The following is a 24,356-nucleotide window of genomic DNA, read 5'->3' on the forward strand; positions in this document are numbered from 1 at the left end:
CGAGAGCTGGGCGCAGGCGCCGCCATTTTTGTGGGTGGCGGTGGCCGTGCGGGGCGAGGCAGCGATGTTGAAAGAGAGCAGTAAGGCGGACGCGTACAGGCTGGAGGCCGCCTCGGCCACCTCGGAGCCTTACACCGGCCGCTGCTCCTCCACGTCGGGGTTGGGAGGGCGGGCGGAGCGGCCGCCCCGCTACACTCTTGGGTTGCTGCAGACGCCGCGCAGCACGACGGGCAGCACCGGAGATCTCTCCAGCGACGGGACCAAGCCGGGCAGCTCAAGCGGGGAAGGCCTCGCTCCCACCCAGCTTGCCGGGATAAAGGCGCCGGTTTCCGGAAGAGGAGGTGGGGGTGCTGCGTTGCCCTCTCTGTACGGGTCTTGGCCGCTTTCCTCTGCCGCGCTGCCCTCTGTTTTGGTCGAAGGGGCTGTTATACGCGGTGGTTCCCTTAGGAGGCGCAGCAGCATCTCCTGAGCGACCTTTATCTGCCCCCTCCCCCCCCCTTCATCAGGACAATGGTGGTCGTTCTTCACACTTCTTTAAATAAATCTTCATTATTTTCTTTATGTGAAGCTTCTAGGTAGTATTATCTCGGTTCCCTGATGGGGTCAGTAATTTGATTTGAATTGCAACACAGTATTGCTTCACTGGAGACCTGAACAGCGTTCAGGTGGTTATGGGGCTTGGGTTTGATTTCTTTGGTGGTGGTTTTTCTTTATTCTTTTTTTCTTTTTCTGTTCTTTGGTGGGTGTTTTTTTTTGTTTGTTTGCTTGTTTTGTGTGTGTGTGTGTGTGGTTTTAAATGTTGTTATCCTCCATGTGTTGTAAAGATGTTGAGGTCTTAAAATGTGACATTGCTATTGCCAGCCTCCACATAAAGCTGCTGTTCACCCCGGGCTGCTGGCTCCCGCTGAGGATGTGGCCCCTCAGCTCCTGACTGCTGAACACGCGTGCACCAGCCAGTTCATAGATTTTGATCGTACCACGAATCTCTGTATTTTGGCACAGAAAAAAATGGTTCAAATTGTATGTTTTCCAGTGGGAAAAAAAACTATAAAAGGAGATGTAAATTATTTTAACACTTGCTGGATGCATTCTGAAGTGCATACATCTTCATTACACGTAAACTGGGAGGAAGATAATGTGGTTGTGGGTAATGTACGTGGTCAGTCATGAATCCTGAAAAATGCAAACAGAATTTCAATTTGAGTAGTGCATAACCTGTTAAATGCTGGTTTTAAAAGGTAGCCCGAGGTGGTTCGGTGCATCTGGTCTTTAAAATTATGTTTTTCCCCATGTTATGCCAGGAAATCAAAGTCTTCTCTGCCAAACTTCTGAGTGAACTTCTGAAAATCATTGTGAATGATTTTTAAAAAAAACACCACTATGCATTGCAGTGCTGATTTGTCCACTCTTAAAAAACCAACCAACCAACCAACCAACCAAAAACCCCAAACAGAACAGTCTGAACTAATGATGTTTTGTTGTTTTGTTTTTTTTCCCAGATGTCAGTTTTGTAAGATCTAAAAAAAACCACAACTCCCACAAAAAAAAAAAATCAAACAATATTGTCAGCATTTTTGTACCAACCACGAGGAAATGTCAATGGGTCATCTGAGCACAGTGCTAAAGTATTCTGTCTTGTAGATCTATTTCTAATTTAATAGAAGGAACAGAAATGTTCGGGCTTCTATGTCTCTTAATACCTGGAATTTTGTAATTGCTAAGTGGAAAAACTTTTCTATTTTAATTCATTTTTATGCAACTTACAGCAACTGTTCAAGCTAAATTAAGGATATGATGTTGGTTGTAGTAATCTCAAAAGAACTGAAAATAAATAAAGTATTTTAGATAATTTGTTAAACAGAAACATGATCTGAGAGATTTTGCAGGACTTAAAAATAGAGATAAATCCGAAGATACATGTGTAAAAGAAACTGCAGATAACAAATACTTCCCAGATTATTGTATGATTTCTGACAGCTGACCCCCATAAATTCAAAGGGAGATAATTCTCAAGCAGAGGAGGTTTTGAGCATGGTTCTTTCTTTTCTTTTATTAAAAAAAGAATGCTGACCTTCAAAAATAAATATACCCATAAACACATGCAGTTTCAGGTGCAGATTTAAAAGCTGATAGGCAAATGTAAGATGGTGCTGACACCATATTCATAACTGTAAGGTACATTAGAATATGAAATTATGTGTGGTACACTGTCTTCTGTAGTATTTCAGTCTAGCAATGCAAACAATGGCTTTCATTGGTGCTGCAAGTTATGTCATTGTGGAAAATAAGCATTAGTAAAGGTTTGATTTCAAAACAGACTGATTTTTATTTTATTTCATACTTCAAAGAGCTTCTGTGACATTAGAGGTTGTTGCTTGGATATCTCTGTAGTAAGAAAAATAAAGTATTCAAAGTGTTATATTTATGTGTTGCTTTCTGAAAAAAAAAATTATTTTTTTTCCTTCCCCTTTCAGAATCATATTTTGGGGACAAAAGTTCTTGTGTAGAAAACACTAGCGCACTAAATCTCACGAGTTCTTCTGTGCGAGGCCTGCATAGCGCATGTGTGGGAAAAACACCCCTCTCTTCTAGTAGATCTGTTTGCAGAAGCCATACGCCTCTTATGGGCTATTCAGGTAAGATTAACAGCTATTAAAGGAAATAGTCCTACTTACATTTCTTGGATTATTTTATTAAGCACATTTTATTTTTTAATGTGATCCAGTAAGATACTGAAGTATATTCAAAACTCAGAACGTAGTGTGTTTTGTACTACAGAGGATGCCTGGCAATGCAAGATGCACCCATAGGGGAAAATGCTACATTAGATACTTGAGTAGATGTTTTGGTATTTCAACCTCTTGCCATTCTCCATTCATGTATAAATTATCACTGTAGTTATAATTCAGGCTTTTTTCAAATTGTCCAAAATGGATTTATTTTTGGGGCCATGTTGGTTTGTGTGGTGACTGAACTGAAGATCCCAAATTCGTGCACATTGCTGATCAAGGTTTCTTCTTAGGCTTGTAAATGCTTTGTAAATTGTATATCATGATGTCATTCTCAAGTCTCTTGGTGCAAGTTTTACATGGTTTACATTGGTCTCTTCAAAGATGTAGAACACTAGATCTTCAGAGGAATGCTTATCCATTGGGTATGAGCTATTTATGGAAAAGTGCTACAGGTTAATGATGCCTTGTGCCAGGTTATGTCTGTCTGTGTGCTCTGGTAATGCAGAAGTGATGGGATTCAAAGTTCTTTAACTGATTAATCAGTTTGGACTTTAGTGTTCTTAAAGTTGTTTAATGGTAATTCTTTGAAGCAGCAAAATTACTTAAAAATGTATTTGAAAAAATTACCTATTCCTGATAAGAATATAAACTGGCTCTCCACTTGCCACTGAGTTATTATTTTGCAAAATGTAAGTATCATGAAGTGTGTGATTTCCTGCAGCTGTTGTGATGCAGTTTTCTTTATGACTACTCCAGGAACTGGAGAATTGGAGTAACTATGATGTTGAAACCCATAGAGTAGATTTCTCTAAACATTATGCAACTTAACAGTGAAACAAGGTCACTTCGTTGGTTTCCTTTGATTTTACCTCTGTGTTCTTTAACCTAGAGAAGTTGATTTTTTTTCTGTTTTGTGTGTAACAGTCATTAATCAATCTTTCACTGACCTTTAATGACGACAGCATATCCAGAATCTCACATTCTGCTATGTAGCAAAGTGTATGTAGCAGCTGCTTTCCATAGTGTGATAGTTCAGTATTGCTCAGCAAGTTACGAATTTGCTCGTTTGAATAGCACAGTCTCACAATCTTTGGTCTCAGATTTCCAAGCAAAACATTGTTAGTAGCTTCTCCAGTAGGATTTGGAAGAATGCAATACCATTTTGCGAATATGAAACAAAAATGAGATGAGATATCAAAAGAAGCAGTGTATAAACGTTTTTGGTTTTTCATAGACTAGGAGAATTTCAGTACACCAAATAAAATTACATCAACCCATTACAAGAGCACTGCTTCTTAAATGTGGAACATAATTGGGGGTGTTGGGAGTTCATTATTATTGGTTAGACATGTTATTGCACTGATTTGTGATGGCAGGCACCTATAGCAAAACTGGGGAGAAGTGGGAGAGCCAGCTGATTGCGGATGATAACCTCATCTCTGAGACTGTCCAATTTACCAGCTCACAGATTAGCTTTTAGGTGCCAGAAGAGTAATGCTGGGACAGTTGGGTTTTAACTTGGTGCTAATTAAACTTCTGTTTATTAGCAGAAGTGGTATGAAGTACTGTATGAAGTGATGTGGGAAGAGTGAGATGAAGGAATGTGTCAGCCTTTGTCTCCAGCCAGCTGTACTTCATTAAATCATAGCTGAATGAAAAATAGGCCCATTTTCGAAATTTCAGCTATTTGGCTGAATGACATGAGATGAGGAATCACGGGTATGTTCAGGTTAGATATCAGGTTTATTGTAGGTCTGTAGTACAACCCCAAAGTAGATTTGCTGTGTTGTGTTGGGCAAGTTACTAAAGTAGTTGAGTTGGTGGTTTTATCTGCATGGGGGAAAGGAAAGAGATTAAGTAAAAAAATGAGGGTTAGTGTCTTCAGGAAGGAAAGCATTAGGCATTAAGGAGCTTAATTTTCATACTTGGTCTTTGTAAGGGTTGTCTTGGAGAGATAGCTGGGTATTTGAAGGAGGAGATGACATTTGTAGAGGTTGTGATATTTGGGAAAATGCAAGCTAAAACAATTTTCAGATATCAATAATTATTAACCCTCCACACCAAAATAAAAATCTAATTACTGGGACTCAAGCATACTATAGATATAGATATTAGAATAGTTTAGCATAAAATCAGATAAAATATATATATTTGTATATAAAAACATTTGTTTTCCCTAACTTGATCTAAGTTCCCTAACTAAGATCTAAGCAACCTTGATCAGAGTTGTGCCTTTAGTGGAATGTTAATTTACAGTATCTCTCTGCAATTAATACATCTGATTTTAACTAACAGTAATAGCTGTGCATCATTGGAATTTAAATGGCAAGTGTTTAATAATAGCCATGCCTTTTGGCATGTAATAAGCATTGGTTCTTTGTTTAGCACAGAAGTAGTGAGTCAGAAAGTGTTTTCAGTTGCAACAGAGATGTGATTAGTTCTGACAATCTTTAATTAATGCATTCAGTCAGTCTTTTAATGTAAGAGTGTGATGGTCATGCTTTGGAAAGTGCCTTGCCTGTATGGTGTGGCAAGTAAAGAGTTCCAGGAGCAAGGATTTTTAATTTTTAATGAAGTTTGTTAAAATTGAATGGGATTTCCATCATATGGGAATAGAATTACATATTTCATTTGGGATGTCAAAGAATGATTCTGTGAACATAAAGTAGTGGCTTGTAACTGAATATATGCAACTGTTTTACAGTTACATCCTCGTCTGCAGTCTCTACTCATACTGCTGCATCAGTTATTGTAGCTGTAGTAGAAGGAAGAGGCCTTGCCAGAGGTGAAGTAGGAATGGCCAGTATTGACTTAAAAAATCCTGAGGTGATATTATCACAGTTTTCAGACAATACAACTTATGCCAAGGTATTGTTGCATATACTTAATTGCTGTGTCCCTTACATGCTAATTATGACTTTCTTCCTTAAAAAAGCTTATGACTAATGGGAATGTAATAGTTTGTAGAAGAAACTTCTCAAATGTGAAAGTAACAAGTTCTAGAAAATGTGCAGTGTTGAAAGGACAAAAGGACTGTTTTCCTTACTGTGCCTCAGGTTTTTGGTGAAGGGGAAAGAATGTTTTGCAAAAGAAAAGTAGCCTTTGCAAAAACCAATGTGTCTGAATTGTGAGGGAGTGAGATGCCTAGTTTTGAAGATCATTGGGCAATACATGGTAGTAGAACTTGCAAATACTTTTCATCGAGCAGAACAGCTCTGAGAGCAGAACGGCATAAATGGTATGGTAGGGTAGGGTAACTGTAGGTCTGGCTTTGTTTGCATAAATATTCTGTCTCAGTCAGCTTGAACTGAAACTTACCCATTTGCAGCCAAGTGTTCTGAATACAGAGCTGAATACCCTAATTTGGAGAGTAATATCTCTGTTTTATGCAACACAAGCATTAGTAAAACATCTAATGGTTTTGTTGTAGTTATGCGTGCTAGAAAATAATGTGGCTTGTAGGATCTTTACAATATTTGAAGGAACAGAAACTAAATTTAGGAGAATAAGTAGCTATGACTCAGGATATAAACGGCCATCAAATCTATGTAAATAGATTTAGTAATAAAACATATGTTGTCTAATGTAATTCTTTTTTTTTCATCAGCAGTGCTTTTAAAGCTTATCCTGATCTTCACACACACAGGTACATATTAAACCTGGCAGCTACAGAAGTACTTCTGTAATCCACAGTACTAAAATTCAAAATGAGATGTGCACCTTGAAAGTGTTGGTGCCTGATAACATGTCGAGGTTCAGGTGATGATGTGGCAACTTAAATAACCATTCTCTTAAAGGTGTGAAAGTGAAAACTTGATCTGCTAATACCTAGGAAAAAACCATGTTGCTGTGTAAGCAAAAGAGTGTTAAGACTAGAATCTTGCAAGGAAATGTCAGTTTAATTTTATGGAAGTTGTTTAATGGTTTCGTAAAGATTGCAGTTACTTCTAAGTGTAAAAGGCTTCCTTTTCAGCTAGCAATAGCTGTGTTTAGAGCCTCCCCTGTTCTAACTGTGTCAAGGTTAAGGACCGTGTTAGTGCCCCATGAAATTTATCTTTGTCAAAATGGAAAGTATTTTAGCTGCCCAAACTCCCTCCCTGTCCCTTCACTTTTTGATTTTTGTCTTGCATTTAATGATAAAATACTTCTCTTAAGACTCGTATTTTGTCTTTAAATTATAACACAGCTTTCTTCTCTGTTACTCAGGCTTGTAACTTGTCAAGTTTACATCTTCCATTACTGCTTGTCAGGCCTTGACCAGATTGTCCAATGTTTTCCTCCTTTACTATTCTAAAAGATGTCATTTTTATTTGTTTACATATCTTTGTATTTTTCCATTTAGATTACTGACTTCTTCAGTCTGCGGGCATACCTGATACTGTATTGACCATCCAGTCAAAAAAACCCCAAAATCCCAAACAAAGAACCCCAAAACAAAACAACTCAACTCTCAGAACTTCTCCCCAAAGGCACTACACGGCTTAGTTTCATATCTCATTCTTTAACACATTTAACAGTACTGTCTTATCTGCTGATCAGCTGTTTTTTTACAGTGTCACTATCCATGTTTTGCTAGTGATTGATATCAAACTTACTGTATTTTGCTTTTCTTGTACACCTTTTTATTTTTGAATGTTCTGTAAATTAATTCAGTGAAGGTGTCTTGCATTCTTTAAGTTCTTCAAGGTTCACTTTATCTGTGATGCCTCTGAAAAAAACTTTCTAATAATTACCAGACACGATGGGCAGCAGCAGCTTTCCATCCCATCCTGCAGTACCCTTATATATTTTGTGTACTTTTTCTTTATGCTTGTTCAACTTTCTATTTTTACCTGTCCCTTCTATCATATCTTAACTTCCAAGCACTTAGTTTTTTCATGTTTCTTTCTTGAGAATATGTGGATGATTATATAAATGCATAATGTATGTTCTCTCTTATGAAATAAATAGAAAAGCATTTAGTGTACTTTGAATCCCTGCAGCAGGTGTGTAAAAATGAGAGAAATGTTGTAAGAGGAGATTACAAGAAAGTCTAAAGCAAGTCTCAATTGAACGATTATTAATATTCAGACATGTTACAATTCTTCATCTTCCAGAGCACCATTAACATTACAGCTGCAAGCCCAGAAAGCTGCTATCTATTGAAAATAAGTCCTTCTCCCATCTTAGCCATGGAATACAGTTCTGAATATTTATCTCTTGCTTTGACAACAAACATGGTTCAGTGTTGGATAGGGAATAGATACCTGTTTTTTTTATTAATGTGGTTTCATGTATATTTAGATACCTGTATCTGTAGATATGGATAAATTTTACTTGGTGTAGAACTCAGCAGAAAGTTTGGTCTTTATTTACAATATTTACACATATTCGTAATTTTTAAAATACAAGGATGCTGTCATTCTTCATTGCTGGTTCATATTTTAGATTATATATGGATTTTCATTGATTTTATGATTTTTTTTGTTCAGGTCATTACTAAGCTCAAGATTTTAACACCACTAGAAATCATAATGTCAAACACTGCTTGTGATGCGGGGAACACAACAAAATTGTTCAGTCTGATAACAGAACATTTCAAGGTAAGCTCTTAAATTTCATTCAATATTTTAGAGTCTTTGTTGATCACTTTTATACGATTGTTGATTTGAGAGCTTTCCACAACTTGTAAAATCCTGAATGCAATCAGATTTTGTGTGGTTTATGATATTTGGGCCTAATTGTACCATGGTAAAGAACAATCAATCTAAATGCAGTTCCAGCACTAGTAGATCTAATCATAGAATCATAGAGTAGTTAGGGTTGGAAAGGACCTTAACATCATCAAGTTCCAACCCCCCAGCCATGGGCAGGGACACCTCACTCAAAACCGTATCACCCAAGGCCTCGTCCAACCTGGCCTTGAACGCTGCCAGGGATGGAGCATTCACAACCTCCCTGGGCAACCCATTCCAGTGCCTCACCACCGTAACAGGAAAGAATTTCCTCCTTATATCCAATCTAAACTTCCCCTGTTTAAGTTTTAACCCATCTTAACCAATCTTAACAATCGCAGAAATAAGTATATTTCTGATTAAAGACCCGAGTTTCAAATTTATAGTATTGAAATAATTGAGCAATACTGAACCTAGGAAGTGCTCAGAGTTTAAAAGAAATCAAGCAGTTTCCTTTGCTCCTTTTTTTTCTCTCAACCTGATAAATAGATGGGGCTAAGGTATCACACAATAGGAGAAAGAGCACCGCAAGGTGAAAGATCATGAGATAAATAGTGTATGTAATTTATAAGTATCAAAGCCTCAGAAGTTTTAAAAAACTCTGTACTGAATCCTGCTTTAATTGCTCTCATCTGTACTGCTGATGGCCTCTTCATGAGTCCTTTTCTGCTTCCTGACCTCTCCTCTTTGTGTTGCATATACGGCTTGCACGTGCCACGCATTCCATTCCATTGACCTGCATATCTTTATTGCCAGTTTACCACTGAGAGCTTGATAATGATCCCTTGGACTTAAACCTTGGCAAGAGAAAATTGCAGTTTCAGTGTCAGCATTGATGCTACCATGAAAATAACTTTCCATAAAGTCATTAATTTTAACCAAATCCAAGTTCTTTGTCTCGTTCTTGAGAGCAAGAGCAATAGCCAAGAAAAAACCTATGTTAATTTGCTCAAAACAGTAGTATGAGCCTATTTGTATGTACTCACTAGCAAAGACAAGGAAAGATGAGTGGCAGTAGCGTGGCTTGCTTGTGCTAATAAGCTAGAACGAGTACTTACACAGATTGCTAAACCAAATGATAGGTTTTCTTGGAAACACATATCACTAGGAAAATAGAGAAGTCTGTCTGATGATAAAATCTTTGTAACTTTTAAAACTATCTGCTTTTCCCCTCCATCTTCACAGAATGTGACTTTTACAACTGTGCAAAGAAAATATTTCAATGAAACTAAGGGTTTGGAATATGTAGAACAATTGTGTGCATCTGAATTCAGCACCATTTTCATGGAGGTTCAGTCAAAGTATGTTTAAATGAGGAAAAAACACACAGTGTTCAGATAAGTTTTTAACACCTTTTTGCATACTTAGCAAACAAATCTTGTGGGTTGGTGCAAAAGCTAGAAAACCAGAAGAGAGCTATTCTTTTATTCTGCCCTCTGGTGTGTCTGATACATCTAGAAACGTGCATAGAAAGCCCATTACAGCCTCTTTTTTGTTTGTTTGTTTTTCTTTTCTGTTTTTTGTTTTGTTTTTGTTTTCACAGCTTTCCACTTTCTCCTCTTTGTTTTTCTTGTACCAACAATTTTAAGTAGTGGTACTTGGTGACCTAGGTCTTCAAGTCATGTACTGAAATATGTATGTTTGAAGTACCAGGTAGATAGTGTGGGGTGTCAAGTGTACAGTCAAACATGAATATTTTATTTACATCCATGTATGTGCACTATTCATGGGTTAGTGCATACCTAAAACATACTGTGTTTTCAGTGCAATCAATCCCAGTAGTTGTCAAGCACAAATGTGAATGTAGTTTCTGTAGTGCAGTGCTTGGTTTTGTGATATTTCAATAGCCCTGTTCAACATTTATTAAAAATTGTTTCTTTCCAAGGTATTACTGTCTTGCAGCTGCTGCAGCTTTGCTAAAATATGTAGAGTTTATTCAGAATTCAGTTTATGCTCCTAAATCGCTCAAGGTGCGTTTCCAGGGGAGTGAGAAAACAGCCATGATAGATTCATCATCAGCACAAAATCTGGAATTAGTGATTAATAACAGAGATTCTCGGTAAGAATATTTAAGTTTACAAATTGCATTGTTTAAGGTCATATTTTACAAAAGCGTTCTTGATGTTTGTGTCAAAGAGCTGACCATTATATTTATTTCTGTATGACAGATCTGATATACCATTCAGAGCTTACAAAAAATACTCGGACAGGGAAATACATTACAATTCAGCACAAAATTTCTAGCATAGGAAACCAACAAATGAATTGCAGAAAGATGACACGTAGTCATCTTTGAATCAGTGTAAACTTAAAATGATGTTGATGCAAAATTTCACAGATCATGAAATGAAAGAGGTAACACGTTCACCAGAAGTGGCTTATGTTGGATTAAACTGCCTGGATTTTATTCATTTTACACAAGATTAACAGGCTTGAAGCATTGTTTTGTTTTCCTTTACTTCTAAGGACTAGTGGCAAGTTGTTCTCCACAATCAGAGCAATGCTTGGAACACTTCTTTCATCAGGAGATCCTTGCTTTCTAGGCAGAAGAGGAGCTGCAAGAGTTACCTTCTCAAGACTGTTACACTTCTGGTTAGAACTGTCTGCCTGTTTATAAGTCCACTCATCACCCTGATATAAAAAGGAGAGCCTGGAGATAGATTGCTCTCCAAGTATTACTTGTAAAAGCTTTCTGCTTAGAGGTATATCAGAATTATAAAATGGTTTGGGTATGAAGGGACCTTTAAAGATCTTCTAGTTCCAAGCTCACTGGTCTGGGCAGGGGCACCTTTGACTAGATCAGCCACCCTTACCACTGTTCTTTTGTCTTTTGTCTTGCTTGGCTCTTGCTCTGTCTTTCTCCCTGGTTTTCTCTTCTTGTGGGGATCATAGAATCATAGAATAGTTAGGGCTGGAAAGGACCTTAAGATCGTCAAGTTCCAATCCCCCTGCCATGGGCAGGGACACCTTACACTAAACCTTATCACCCAAGGCCTCGTACAGCCTCGTCTCGAACACTACCAGGGATGGAGCATTAACAACCTCCCTGGGCAACCCATTCCAGTGCCTCACCACCCTAACAGGAAAGAATTTCCTCCTTATATCCAATCTGAACTTCCCCTGTTTAAGTTTTAACCCATTACCCCTTGTCCTATCACTACAGTCCCTAATGAAGAGTCCCTCCCCAGCATCCCTATATGCCCCCTTCAGATACTGGAAGGCTGCTATGAGGTCTCCACGCAGCCTTCTCTTCTCCAGACTGAACAGCCCCAACTTTCTCAGCCTGTCTTCATACGGCAGGTGCTTCAGTCCTCTGACCATTCTTGTGGCCTCCTCTGGACTTGTTCCAACAGTTCCATGTCCTTTTTATGTTGAGGACACCAGAACTGCACACAATGCTCCAAGTGAGGTCTTACAAGAGCAAAGGGGCAGGATCACCTCCTTCGACCTGCTGGTCACGCTCCTTTGGATGCAGCCCAGGATACGGTTGGTTTCTGGGCTGCACGCGCACACTGAAGCTGGCTCATGTTCATTTTCTCATCGACCAGCACCCCCAAGTCCTTTGCAGGGCTGCTCTGAATCTCTTCTCTGCCCAGCCTGTAGCTGTGCCTGGGATTGCTCTGACCCAGGTGTAGGACCTTGCACTTGGCATGGTTAAACTCCATGAGGTTGGCATCAGCCCACCTCACAAGCGTGTCAAGGTCCCTCTGGATGGCATTCCTTCCCTCCAGCAGATCAACCAAACCACAGAGCTTGGTGTCATCGTCAAACTTGCTGACGGCGCACTCAATCCCACTGTCCATGTCAGCGATGAAGATGTTGAACAAGAGCGGTCCCAACACTGATCCCTAAGGGACACCACTTGTTACTGGTCTCCAGCTGGACATGGAACCATTGACCACAACCCTTTGTGTGCAGCCATCCAGCCAGTTCTTTATCCACTGAGTGGTCCATCTATCAAATTGATGTCTCCTATTTAGAGACAAGATTCTCATGGGGGGGACAGTGTCGAACGCTTTACACAAGTCCAGGTAGATGACATCAACTGCTCTACCCCATCCATCGTAGAAGGCCACCAAATTGGTCAGGCAGGATTTCCCTTTAGTGAAGCCATGCTGGCTGTCACCAAGCACCTTGTTTCTCATGTGCCTTAGCATGCCTTCCAGGAGAATCTGCTCCAAGATTTTGCCAGGCACAGAGGTGAGACTGACCGGTCTGTAATTCCCTGGGTCATCCATTGTCCCCTTCTTGAAAATGGGCGTTATATTTCCCTTTTTCCAGTTGTCAGGAACTTCACCTGACTGCCATTATTTCTCAAATGTGTTGGCCAGCGGCTTAGGAACTTCATTTCCCAGAGCTTTCAGGACCCGCGAATGGATTTCATCAGGTCCCATGGACTTGAGCACGTTCAGATTTTTAAGATGGTCTCGAACCAGATCCTCTCCTACAGTGGGCCTAAGGCCTTCATTCTCACAGTCCCTGCGTCTGCCTTCCAAGACTTGTTTGGTGCGGTCAGAGCCTTTGCCAGTGAAGACAGAGGCAAAGAAGTCATTCAGAACCTCAGCCTTCTCCAAATCCTGTGTAGCTTGTTCACCTGAGAGCTTCCTGAGGGGGCCTACGTTCTCCCTAGTCTGTCTTTTATTTGCAGTGTACCTGTAGAATCCCTTCCTGTTATCCTTAATATCCCTAGCCAAATTTAACTGGGCCTTAGCTTTCCTAACCTGGTCCCTAGCTTCCTGCACAACATCCCTGTACTCTTCCCAGGCCTCCTGTCCTTGCTTCCACCCTTTATAAGCCTCTTTGTTCCCTCAGAGTTTCCTCAGCAGCTCCTTATCCATTCAAGGATGTCTCCTGGCCCTCCTGTTGCACTTCCTTCGCAGAGAACAAAGTCAGATCTTCTCTTCAGAAGGGGGTGGTAACTATGGTTTCTTTCTGTTTATGTGCCGTGCTTTGCCCCCAGTTCCTTCTTGTTTGCTCCATCACTTCGTATGTAACTGCAGAAGCCAGCCTGTAGGATTGGCACCCTCAGAGCAGTATTTCTCTGAAAGCTGCTCTAATTTGACAGGTGGTTTTGAGAGGAAGGAGGAGGAACTGAGCAACAGTAAACTGCCTAAGGTTTGCTGCTTTTTTTTTTTTTTTAGCATTATAGCTGCACAATTTTTTACTGACCCAGTGGCAAGTCTGAATCAGACCAGACAGAGCCATTTCCATGACCTAAATATTACCCCTAAAGCCTATTTTGATATCTTTTAATCGGATATTAACAGGTAAGCGTTAATAGTACAGGCACACACCAGTACCCGCACGCCTGGTTTGATATCTTTTTATCAGATATTAACAGGTAAACGTTAATAGTACAGACACACACCAGAAACACCTAAATCAAGTTCTTTTGGCAGTATCTGAAGGGGCTTGTCTCTTCATTTACTGTACAGGGAAATGAGCCCTCAGTTGCTTAAAGGTAAGCAGTCTGGATAGTATCCCAAATATAGAGTTTCCCTTAATTGCTGCTATGAATTGCAGCTCATGGTAAGTATGTCCTTAATAAAACTGGCTTTGAATTTCACTGTTTTTTTAATTCTCTTGACTATTGCTTTCTTCTTTTGGACCATGATATTTCAGGAGTTTCTGTACTGTCTAGCTATCTTTATGTTGTTTGGTGTCTGATTTCTTCCTATTTGAATTCTCCTTTCAATCATAGTGTTTATGTGGCCTTCTTTCAAGCCAGTAGCATTGAAGGTTTCAGGTTTCTAAAACTGTTTAGGTATGTACTAGATGTAAATATTACAGGCTGTTTATTTTAAACAGATACAATCAGCCCTTAAGTGTGAGGCCCTGGGATGTAACATGTAAAAGCCATGAACATGAGAACATTATTTGCAGATCATAAGCATGTTATTTGTTTCCTGTAATGGCTGTAAGTCAGTTCTTTCAAAAAATAAATCCAAAGCTTAATTCTGTCTTGGACTTGTAAGGATTTGAAATAATTTTCAGAAATGTATTTTAATGAAAATGTTCAGATTAGTGTTTATCTCAGACTCTTAGTTTGCCTCCTTCTGTTGGTTTTTTTTGGTTTTAGTTAGCTCAACTGAGATGAAAAATACAAACTTCACCACTGCAGTAGGAATGGAGTACTACCACAAAAAATTAAGAAAATACTGAATACAAATGAATTTCTGTATTTAAGAAAATGATGTAATGAGGGATAATATTGCATTAAATTGCATTAAATTGCCTGACTTCCTAAACTGCTGTAGTTCATATAATGCACATGGCAAACAGGGAGGTGTTAAACATCCCAAAAGCATGTCTTAAATTTGTAGGATACTTTTACCTGAAAATGTCCTTGACATTTACCATCTTTGTGAGTGTATTCGCCAGTCCATTTTGTTTTCAAAGGAATGGTCACACACTTTTCGGTGTACTAAACTTCACCAAAACTCCGGGTGGAAGTCGAAGACTTAGATCCAATATCCTGGAGCCTCTAGTAGACACTGAAACAATTAACACAAGACTGGACTGTGTTCAGGAATTACTCCAGGATGAGGAGCTTTTTTTTGGTCTTCAAGCAGGTAGCAGTTTATTTTTTAATTCATAATATTATATTTCTTTTTAAACATTTATTTCTGATAGATGAAAGTATGCGGGGTGACTTAATATGTTTGAAAAGTTGGGTTTTATGATTGTCAGGTGACATAGAGGGCACTTAATTTTTGAAGTAATCTTTATTTGATAGTGATGTTTTTTGTCAGGTATTTTGCAAAGAAAAGTTAGTTTCTCTGCTTAAAGTGGGTAGAAGTCAGCAGGTCAGTAGCTTTTTCAAAGAGTTTTAACTCTTCATCTCTATGGCTAGATACACACTATGTTGGAAGAATACAAGTATGTATAATGTATACATTAAAACCAAAGGCGTCACTGCTGTAATACTTGTGTATGCATGTTCTTTTGTCGTTGCTCCGTAAAGCAGTGGCCCAGACAAATGTAAAATAAAGACAGTACCCCAAAGTATGAGTTAGTCCACTTGAAGCTGGATCATGTAATCTTAATCATAGAAGGAATATGATTCAATTTAACAAAAAGAATATTGCTGAATTGATATATGACCTCCAGTAAATAATATTTAGATACAGTAAATAATTGAGATAGCAGCTATTTTAACCCATTTTTTAACTTGGTAAAGAATTTCTGAAAATAGAATGAAAGAAAAAAATTAACGTAAGTATTACTAAATAATTATGTGCATGTAAAAAAATTTCCTATAATTATAGTTCATTTTCTGTTCTGTACTTTTGTTTTACAGTTATCTCAAAATTCCTGGATACAGAACAACTACTTTCGGTTTTGGTACAAATTCCAAAGCAGGATACAGTATGTTCTGAAATACACTTTAGATTATGAGATATCTGGCTAAAATGTGCAATATATAAATGTGATATCTGTAAATATGTATGATACAATAAGAAAAAGACTGTACCTTAAAACCACATGGAATAATTCTGTTATCGATTGAGAGTAGGTCATATTTTGCAGCAGTAGAGGATTCTCATAGAAGAATGTTAGAAAAATTTGTTTGCTTCAATATCACATTCATCTAAACTTATGCAAATTGACTTCAAAACTGTTTACTTTTTCATCACTCCCCACCTTTATTCTTCGTACGTGTACATCCTGTTCGACAGTACTATGATGAGAGGAATGTCCTTCGCATCAGCCTAAGAGGAAAAAGTGTATAACAGAAATTTACTTTTCTTTTTGGAGGTTGATAAACTTTTTGATAGCATAAAGAAAATGAAACATCTTTCTTACTAGAAAATAAATAATTTCTTGATTTTCATGTAATACAGGTGAATAGAAATTAGTCTTTATTGCCTGAAAAATTATTCTGAGAAAGATTCTTAGGAAGCATTCTGACTTTGCTCAGCTCTGCATACAAAACAGATGAACTAAGTCAGTCACATAAATATACAGAGCCAGAAATGGAACTTACTGTTAGTTTCCAAGGCACAGATGCTCTGTGAACCAAGTGCAGCTTTTTCATGCAGGGGTTAATGAACAACTTCTGAATAACAATGAGGTGACAGAAAACAATATACTCACTTGCATAGCATAAGCAGTACCAAATGAGGCAGAAGTTGCCCTTACACTGACTGTTCTCAAAAGCAGATAAGATTATGTCTCAAGCACATAACAGAGAGATCTCTAGGTTATGGATAGTGTTTGGAAGTTGTTTGTGCATCCTGTTCTCAACCCATGCTTCTCTGTTAACCTTTGAATGCAAGGGATAACTAAAGTAAATGATTACTCTTAAGTTTCCTGATGGTCCTATTTTACAGATTGAAAGAGTACTCTGCTGCATTAAATCATGTATCTAACTACTCTTATGATTCTGTGATCTCACAAGTCAAAAATAAAATGCAGATAAAAACATTTATTTCTAAAAGTATAACTAGACAATAAAGCTATAAATTCTTAGAATAACATAGCTTAGTTGAAAAACAAGCAATACTTTTATCTGCTTGTGTTCAGGCTTCAGCAGGAAGGTATTTTATTCCTTATCTTTATGACAGTGGCAGCCATGGTTTTGGTCTGTATGAGTGTTGTATACCTCCTGTGACATCCATTAGAGTGCATTCAAGAGCTCGGCTGACAGAGAAGGTTTCCATCACAGATCACCTTAGTGAAAATTACTGAATATACCTTCAGATCAGATTCCTTAGAACCTCTCTTTCCTCCTCAGTGTTTGTAAAGAATTTCCCATTTGAAGCCTTTTAGGAGCTTGAGAAAGGTTTAACCTTTCGCCTTGAAAATCAGTGTAACATTTTTAACCAGGGAGTAGTTGTGATTAATTAAAGTAAGGTTTCTCTTCCTTCAGTGTACTGCAGTCTGTTTGTTAGACTGGAGATCAGCTCCTGTTCCTAACTAGTTTGTAAACAAATGTTGCTGAAAACTCCATAAAGGACAGGCTTGCATTTTAGTCATTAATGAGTCTAAAAGAAGTAACATCATATGGAAGAGTTACTGACTATTGACTGTATTTGTTCATTTTCTCCCTTTGAGCCTGAAGTGCAGCATGTACAAAGATCCTCTTTTAACACCAGTTGAAGTTCCTGTAAGAACTATTCTAGCAAGGTACACTCTGTGAATACCAGCTCTACACATCTGACCATATCTGTCCTTTTGATGTCCAATTCCATCATGGGACTTAGACCCCACATGTATTTGCAGATCATGATTCTTCCATTCTTACATGTAGCATTATTTAGTCTTGTCTTTTACAGAAAAATTGCTTCATAGAAGGTTAAGATAAGGCAAGGGATGCCTTCTACCACAAGAGTAAAGAGTTATTATATACAAAGAAAAAAAGATTTCACACAGGGTCAACTCCTACATTCATGTTGAAAATGGACGTTAGGTTTTCTTCAGAACCAGTGTGCTTATCTATGTTGGTTTCTTAAAATCCCCTCACACAGCGTATATGTAGTACATATGCTACGCATTACATATGCTATGCTCTAATATCATCAGCAAAATTCTTTACTGTAAGTGTTAATGGGCATAGAAAACAAGGTAGAATAGCTATGTGGACAAAACATGGTTAAGTTAGTCATTAATGTAAGCAAAACTTTTATACTTTTATTGGATTTGTTTTTAATTACAAGGGTAGATGTTCAAGGACATAAACATATTAACCAAGGATAAGTCAACCAAATTGGGTTATGACAACATCATTTCTGAAAAGGGCTATGCTGCTTAATTGTTGTGAATAATGTATTCTATTTGAAAGAGTTTATGAGCTTGTAAAGCTTACAGAGCTATGTAGATTAGAAGTTTTCATGGCTTGCTCAATCGTTATCAGTGCAGACAAATGAAAATATTAGCTACTGGTAGGCAAGCTATCACGATAGGCAATGTAAAATTTAGGTAAGCATTTTTTTATGCTGTTACACATCAAGTTGTCAAAGTGAGCGTATAAAGTATTGTAGCATTTTTTGTTAATAGTGCAAAGGTGTTACAGTTAACAGTACAAGTTCTGCTAGTTCTGAAGTACTTCTTCAAACAGGCAGTCATACAAACACTTCCGGTATTTGTAAAATTTTTCAACAGGTTAAAACTGCTGAATCAAAAATAACTAATTTAATCTACCTGAAACATACCCTAGAACTTGTGGAGCCTCTAAAGGTAAGTTATGTCATTTTTTTATAAAGCATAGACTGCTTCGTCCTTATTTTTATACAGTGCAGTTTGTTAAATTTTGTTGAATATTTCAAGCTGGAAGGGACCAATAGGTATCATCAAGTCCAAAAAAAAAAAAAAAGTAAGTTTACTTTAATCTATCAGAACATGATCTTTCCAACACAGTCTCTTAATTCTTAAGCCTATTGGAAATAAGCATTTGAGTCTGATACTCTCTTAAGGACTGGATTCCTACCATTACCTGAATAATTGATTTTATAACAGACATTTAACTGAAACTCCTGCCCAGATTATCCAACCACTGATGTAGCCTCAGTGAATCTGAGAACTTTGTCCTTTGAAAGGGCTAAAAAACTCTCTGACTGTTCATGTCCATGTTTTACTCTTCAACAGGCTGCTTTAAGAAACTGTACCACACCACTGCTAAAGGCTTATTACAATTCTCTTGAAGATACAAGGTATTTATCAGGATACTTTAGCTAGTGTGTTAGAAGCTCTCATGTTAAGAATGCGTGTAAGAATTAAGACATTGCATCTTTGCTTATCTGTAGTTACAGGTATAGCTCAGTTCTTTTGCTTAAAAGTTGATTTTAATTGTCAAAAAATCTGGTTTTCAACTAACAAAAAATACAGGGGAGAAAAAAGTGAACCAGAAAGTTAGTTGTGACACTTCAATTGCTGATGAACTACACTCCTTTAGAAATAATTCTGAGAAGACAGAAGTAGTGGTTTCCCAGTATCCCCATATCAATGCAAAAATCAAGTGTTGCCTGTGTCTTTGAGAAATAATTTCTATCTCCCAAACATTTCAATGATATATTTGATCAGACTTGGCTATAGTCATACTTCATTCTGAGCAAAAGTAGACATGAAATTTAGTGGTTTAACAGTGCATAATTTGCTTCAGTAATTTGTAATCCTCTTATTTGTAATTTTGGGATGCTATTACAAATAAAAAATAGTAAAATATTATGTAGCTATTTAGCAATACAACTAATATTGCAGATTTGGAATTATACTTGAAAAGATTACAACTGTCATTAATGACGATACAAGATACACAAAAGGATGTCTGAGTATGAGGACCCAGAAGTGCTATGCTGTTAAGCCTAACATCAACGAATTCCTCGACATAGCTCGTAGAACATACACAGAAATTGTTGATGACATAGCAGGTATTTCTAAACCAATTTTTTTTTATTTGGAGTTCAGAGTATATTGCACGTGGCATATAGAAGCCATATAATCCTGTCTGTTGTAACCTTCTAATGTGTAAAAAATAGTTACTATAAACTGATTGACATTGATAAGTAACTGAAGTACTTTTAAGATACATACTGAGATTCTCCTTTTTGTAGATAAAAACTCAGTTTTATTTAATGTAGTTGAACAATTGCTCCTATATTTAAGTCTGTTGATCCTTATTCTCTGAAAGTACAATAAAGTTAAAGTAATGTAACAGAATTAGTCCACCTAATACATTCTGCATAAAGCACATAAATCTTTAGTTTAGCTTCTTGATTTAAAATATCCGAATTCTGTGTTCTTTATATTTTAAGCAGTCTTGATTGATAAAGCAAAGCTACTAAGAGTGGGAAAACACGAATGAAAGGAATTTTACCATCATGTCTGTTACTGTTCTTTAGTAATCTTCCTGCTTATCATTCAGTCAAAACAGAAAGAAAAACCCCAACCTTCTGGAATGGATCTCCATTTTTAGTGTAAGATGTTGATTTCTAGCTAGAGGACCATCTTCTTCATTTACTATGTAATTGGAAACTTAAAGAGCATCAGAAGCTTTAGCATCTGTCATATGTTCTGAGCTTCCTGTTCCTTTCTAGTCTTATATTTTACATAGTACACAATGAAAAGTACAGAGGCTATTGTTTTTCATTTCCTAAACCTTCTAATATTTGATAGCTTCTGGGAATCCAGCATGTTTGAACATCTTCCGTGTGCCTATTTTCACTGTAGCCCACATGCTTGCAGAAGGGACTCTTCTCTCTTTTCCTTGTTACTGGATTAAACTCGTAAGTGACTAAGACTGAAATACTGGTGTTGTCTGCCTGGAGTTGTGTAAGCCTTTGATTCAGTCCTCCACAACATCCTTGCTGCTAATTTGGAGAGAGATGGGTTTGACAGATGGACTAAGTAAGGAATGAGAGGTAGATATGAGATGGATAAGGAATTGACTGAATGGCTGCATCCAGTGAGTGACAGCTCAATGTCCAAGTGGAAACCAGTAGCAAGTGGTGTCCCTCAAGGGTCCATACTGAGACAAATACAATTTACCATCTTTATCAGTGACATGGACAGTGGGATTGAATGAACTCTCAGCAAGTTTGTGGACAATAACAAGCTGAGTGGTTCAGTTGATTGGTGGGAGGGAGCAGATGCCTTCCACAGGGACCATGACAGGCTTGAGGGTGGGCCTATAAGAATCTCTTGAAGTCCAGCAAGTTGAAGTGCAAGGCCCTGCACCTAGGTCAGGACAGTCCCCAGTACCAGTATGGGCTGGGGAACGAATGGATTGCAGGGAAGGATGTTGGGATACTGGTGGACAGAAATTTGGACATGAGCCAGCAATGTGTGCTTACAGCTCAGAAAGCAAATCGTGTCCTGGCCTGCATAAACAAGTGTAGCCAGCAGGTGGAGGAGAGAGATTCTCCCCCTCTCTTCTGCTTGGGTGAGACCCCAGTGGAGTACTGTATCCAGCTCTAGGTTTTCCAGCACAAGAACAGCAGGGACCTGTTGGAGTGGGTCCAGTGTAGCTACAAAATTGATCAGAGGGCTGGAGCACCTCTCCTGTGAAGAAAGGCTGAGAGACTAGGCGTTATTCAGCCTGGAGAAGAGAGGGCTTCAGGGAGACCTTCAATATGTAAAAGGTATGAGGCTTTTCAGAGGGAAGGAGAAAGACCTTTTTTTTTTTTTTTTTTTACCAGGGTCTGTGCTGAAAGGACAAGGGGCAGTGGTTTTAAACTGAAAGAGGATATGTTTAAGTTGAACATAAGGAACAAGTTTTTTATAATGTGTGATGAGATGCTGAAACAGGTTTCTTACAGAAGTTCTGAATGCCCCATCACTGGAAGTGTTCAGGGTCAGGCTGAATGGGGCTTAGAGCAACCTGATCTAATGAAAGATGTCCCTGTCCATGGGAGGGGAGCTGAACTAAATTCTTTAAAGGTGCCTTCCAGTCTGTGATTCTATATCCAGAATGTCCTCAATTGCTAGTCTACATTTGCAGTGGTTGGAATATGAGTGGGTAAGCTTACAGCCTTGAACAGCCAGGAAACACCACTAAGTAGCTCCATCCTTTCTTCTTGCAGGAGTACTACACCATTACCATCTTTGAAGTATTCAGAATTCCTATAATTTAGCACTACATGTTCTTCTATCATCTAACAATTTCCCACATACGGTATCTTTTCAGCTAGGAACAAGATGGATTTAAGGGTGGGATTACAAATGTAAAGCACAACCCTCAGTCTGGGGGAAGAAGATTGCTTAGAATAATGAACTGGTTAAAAACTGAGAGTTCCTGAGTTCATCACTCTCATCACTCATCATCTCTCATCACTCGCTATTGATGAGGCAGTGACACTAGGTGCTAGAGCAAACTTTCCTTGCCATTGTTAGGCCCATGTGGGAGTTGGTCCAATGCATGACCTGCCTTTAAAAGCCCCATGAACTTATCTGATTCTTCACTGAATTTTTTTTTCTCAATAGCTTTATGCAGCCACATCTGTTACATTAATAAGTTACTTCAGTAACTCCCTGGAGACCTGCCTCTAAGGCCTTTTGTCATGTTGCTTACCTGACACATGCAGCACCTACAAATCTCATTAACAGTATGTGTCTTTGTACCAAAGGAAACATGTATATGTGTGCATGCACAAGTCTCTATGTAATTTGGGTCCACTCTGTGTTTGTGGTATATAGGTATGATCACACAGCTTGCAGAGAAGTACAACCTGCCAATGAAAACAAGTTTCAGCTCTGCTCGTGGGTTTTTTATCCAGTTGAATATTGATTGTTCAGCGTTACCCAATGGCCAGCTTCCTTCAGAATTTACAAAGGTATCTGTACTAGATATGTTTTTGCATAATGTATTTGTAAACTTAGTATATAAAAAATGTATAATACATTATTAAAGGACACACTAAATGGTAATTTAAGCAACAATTAAAATGATTTCGGTGAAGATACCTAGAAGTAAATGAAGGTGTAATGGGTATGTTTTTATAACTGCCCTATTTCTAATTAATATAGTGAGAAATGTGCAATCACATGCAGTTATGTTGTATGTGAAGATAAAGTTATATATCTTGCTGATAACTGCATTCTCTTATATGGATTTTTCATAAAAATGTATATGGAAAAAATGAAACCAGGTGTTGTTTTCCTGCTCCACCCATCCTCTTCCCCCAACTCCTCAATTGTTCCCAATTTGCATTTTAGAAACTATTTTTTGTTTCTGATAATATGACCAGCTCTTACTGTTGGTTTGTATTTTCTGTAGATCACTAAAATGAAAAACACATATAGCTTCACTTCAGCAGATTTAATAAAGATGAATGAAAGATGTCAGGAGTCCCTGAGAGAAATATATCACATGACCTACTTGTAAGACCATTTAATATTTGTTAATTCCATGGGATTTGTCCAGTTAACAGCTACTTTCTTAAAGCTGGATTTCTGTTCAGTTGTGGCCACTTGCAGAAATAATCCAGGGTGACACTTAGGACTTTCCTGAGCCCTCCAAAAAAAACCCCAAACAAAACCCAACCAAATCCCAAAGTGTGTACTGTATTAAGAGTGATTACAAACATATTGGCACTTTTTAATAGGGTGGCCATCATAAATATTAATTTTTTATGGGTGACTTATCTATGCAAAATGACACAATGAATGCATTAGGTTTGTAATGCAGAATCCTTGCATTTGCAGAACTGTCTGTTTCTGTATTTTGCCCTTGCTGCTGTCATGTTGCTCTGCTGTCTGTTCCAGGAGACTCACTAAGCATAACATTGCATGTCAGTTTTATGGAAATTCTTTCTAGAAACCATATGGGGGTTTTATTAACATGAAAGCCTAAGGGACTTAAAATTGCATTTGATGTGTTAATAAAATATACTTGTTTCCATAGGTGTATTTTTAGTTTGTTCTCTTTGTGAAGCTGTCCTATGAGCTGTTGGTATGTGAGTCTTGGGTCTGATAGGAGAATTTAATCTGAGATGATATAAGATCTTAATTTGCGTCAAAGAAATGTATACATTTGCTTGCATCTAGCAGATATGATTGCATTTTATGAGTAACCACCTATCCTAATGTATGCAGTATGAACATTTTTAACTTGCTTTGTTTCTGTAAGTTGTATGAAGTGACAGTATGTACTGTGGAACAACTAAATTGCTGTCTTATTTCAGAATAGTGTGTAAACTACTGAACGAGATCTATGAACACATTCATTGCCTATACAAGCTGTCTGACATTGTGTCCATGCTGGATATGCTGCTTTCATTTGCCCATGCCTGCACCCTTTCTGATTATGGTAAGTTTCTTCTTTGATTCTGTCATGGGCCACATAAAGTCCCTCCTGCTGGAGAATATCCAGGCTGTTTTGTCTGGTTTTCCAATTGCTAAGTCCACAATTTCTTTTTCTAGGTCTCAGTAGACTTCATATGAGTGTCTCTGGCCTATCCTTGCCACTTTTGTG

At 38.0% G+C, this 24,356-nt stretch overlaps 1 protein-coding gene across 5 annotated transcripts in view; it reads left to right on the top strand.

Annotated features, from left to right (window-relative positions):
* Positions 1–24,356, top strand: part of MSH4 (mutS homolog 4) — a 33,061-nt gene continuing 8,705 nt past the window's right edge. For 3 of the 5 annotated variants that reach the window (XM_061365046.1, XM_061365047.1, XM_061365048.1), the window contains exons 1-14: positions 1–341; positions 2,475–2,636; positions 5,437–5,600; positions 8,204–8,314; positions 9,632–9,747; positions 10,332–10,505; positions 14,846–15,018; positions 15,747–15,814; positions 18,551–18,625; positions 19,034–19,098; positions 19,646–19,815; positions 22,580–22,716; positions 23,160–23,263; positions 24,067–24,191. In XM_061365046.1, the coding sequence (XP_061221030.1) occupies positions 65–341; positions 2,475–2,636; positions 5,437–5,600; positions 8,204–8,314; positions 9,632–9,747; positions 10,332–10,505; positions 14,846–15,018; positions 15,747–15,814; positions 18,551–18,625; positions 19,034–19,098; positions 19,646–19,815; positions 22,580–22,716; positions 23,160–23,263; positions 24,067–24,191 (1,921 nt within the window). In that variant the 5' untranslated portion in view covers positions 1–64. Of the gene's footprint in view, positions 342–521; positions 666–2,348; positions 2,391–2,474; positions 2,637–5,436; positions 5,601–8,203; positions 8,315–9,631; positions 9,748–10,331; positions 10,506–14,845; positions 15,019–15,746; positions 15,815–18,550; positions 18,626–19,033; positions 19,099–19,645; positions 19,816–22,579; positions 22,717–23,159; positions 23,264–24,066; positions 24,192–24,356 lie in introns of those variants that run through there. The other 2 variants (XM_061365049.1, XM_061365050.1) reach the window with 2 other exon arrangements.

This window comes from Neopsephotus bourkii, unplaced genomic scaffold (assembly GCF_033783945.1).
Source record: "Neopsephotus bourkii isolate Nb327-2 ecotype Australia unplaced genomic scaffold, CSIRO-AGI_Nbou_v1 NB_1269, whole genome shotgun sequence".
In the NCBI taxonomy this organism is placed as follows: domain Eukaryota; kingdom Metazoa; phylum Chordata; class Aves; order Psittaciformes; family Psittacidae; genus Neopsephotus; species Neopsephotus bourkii.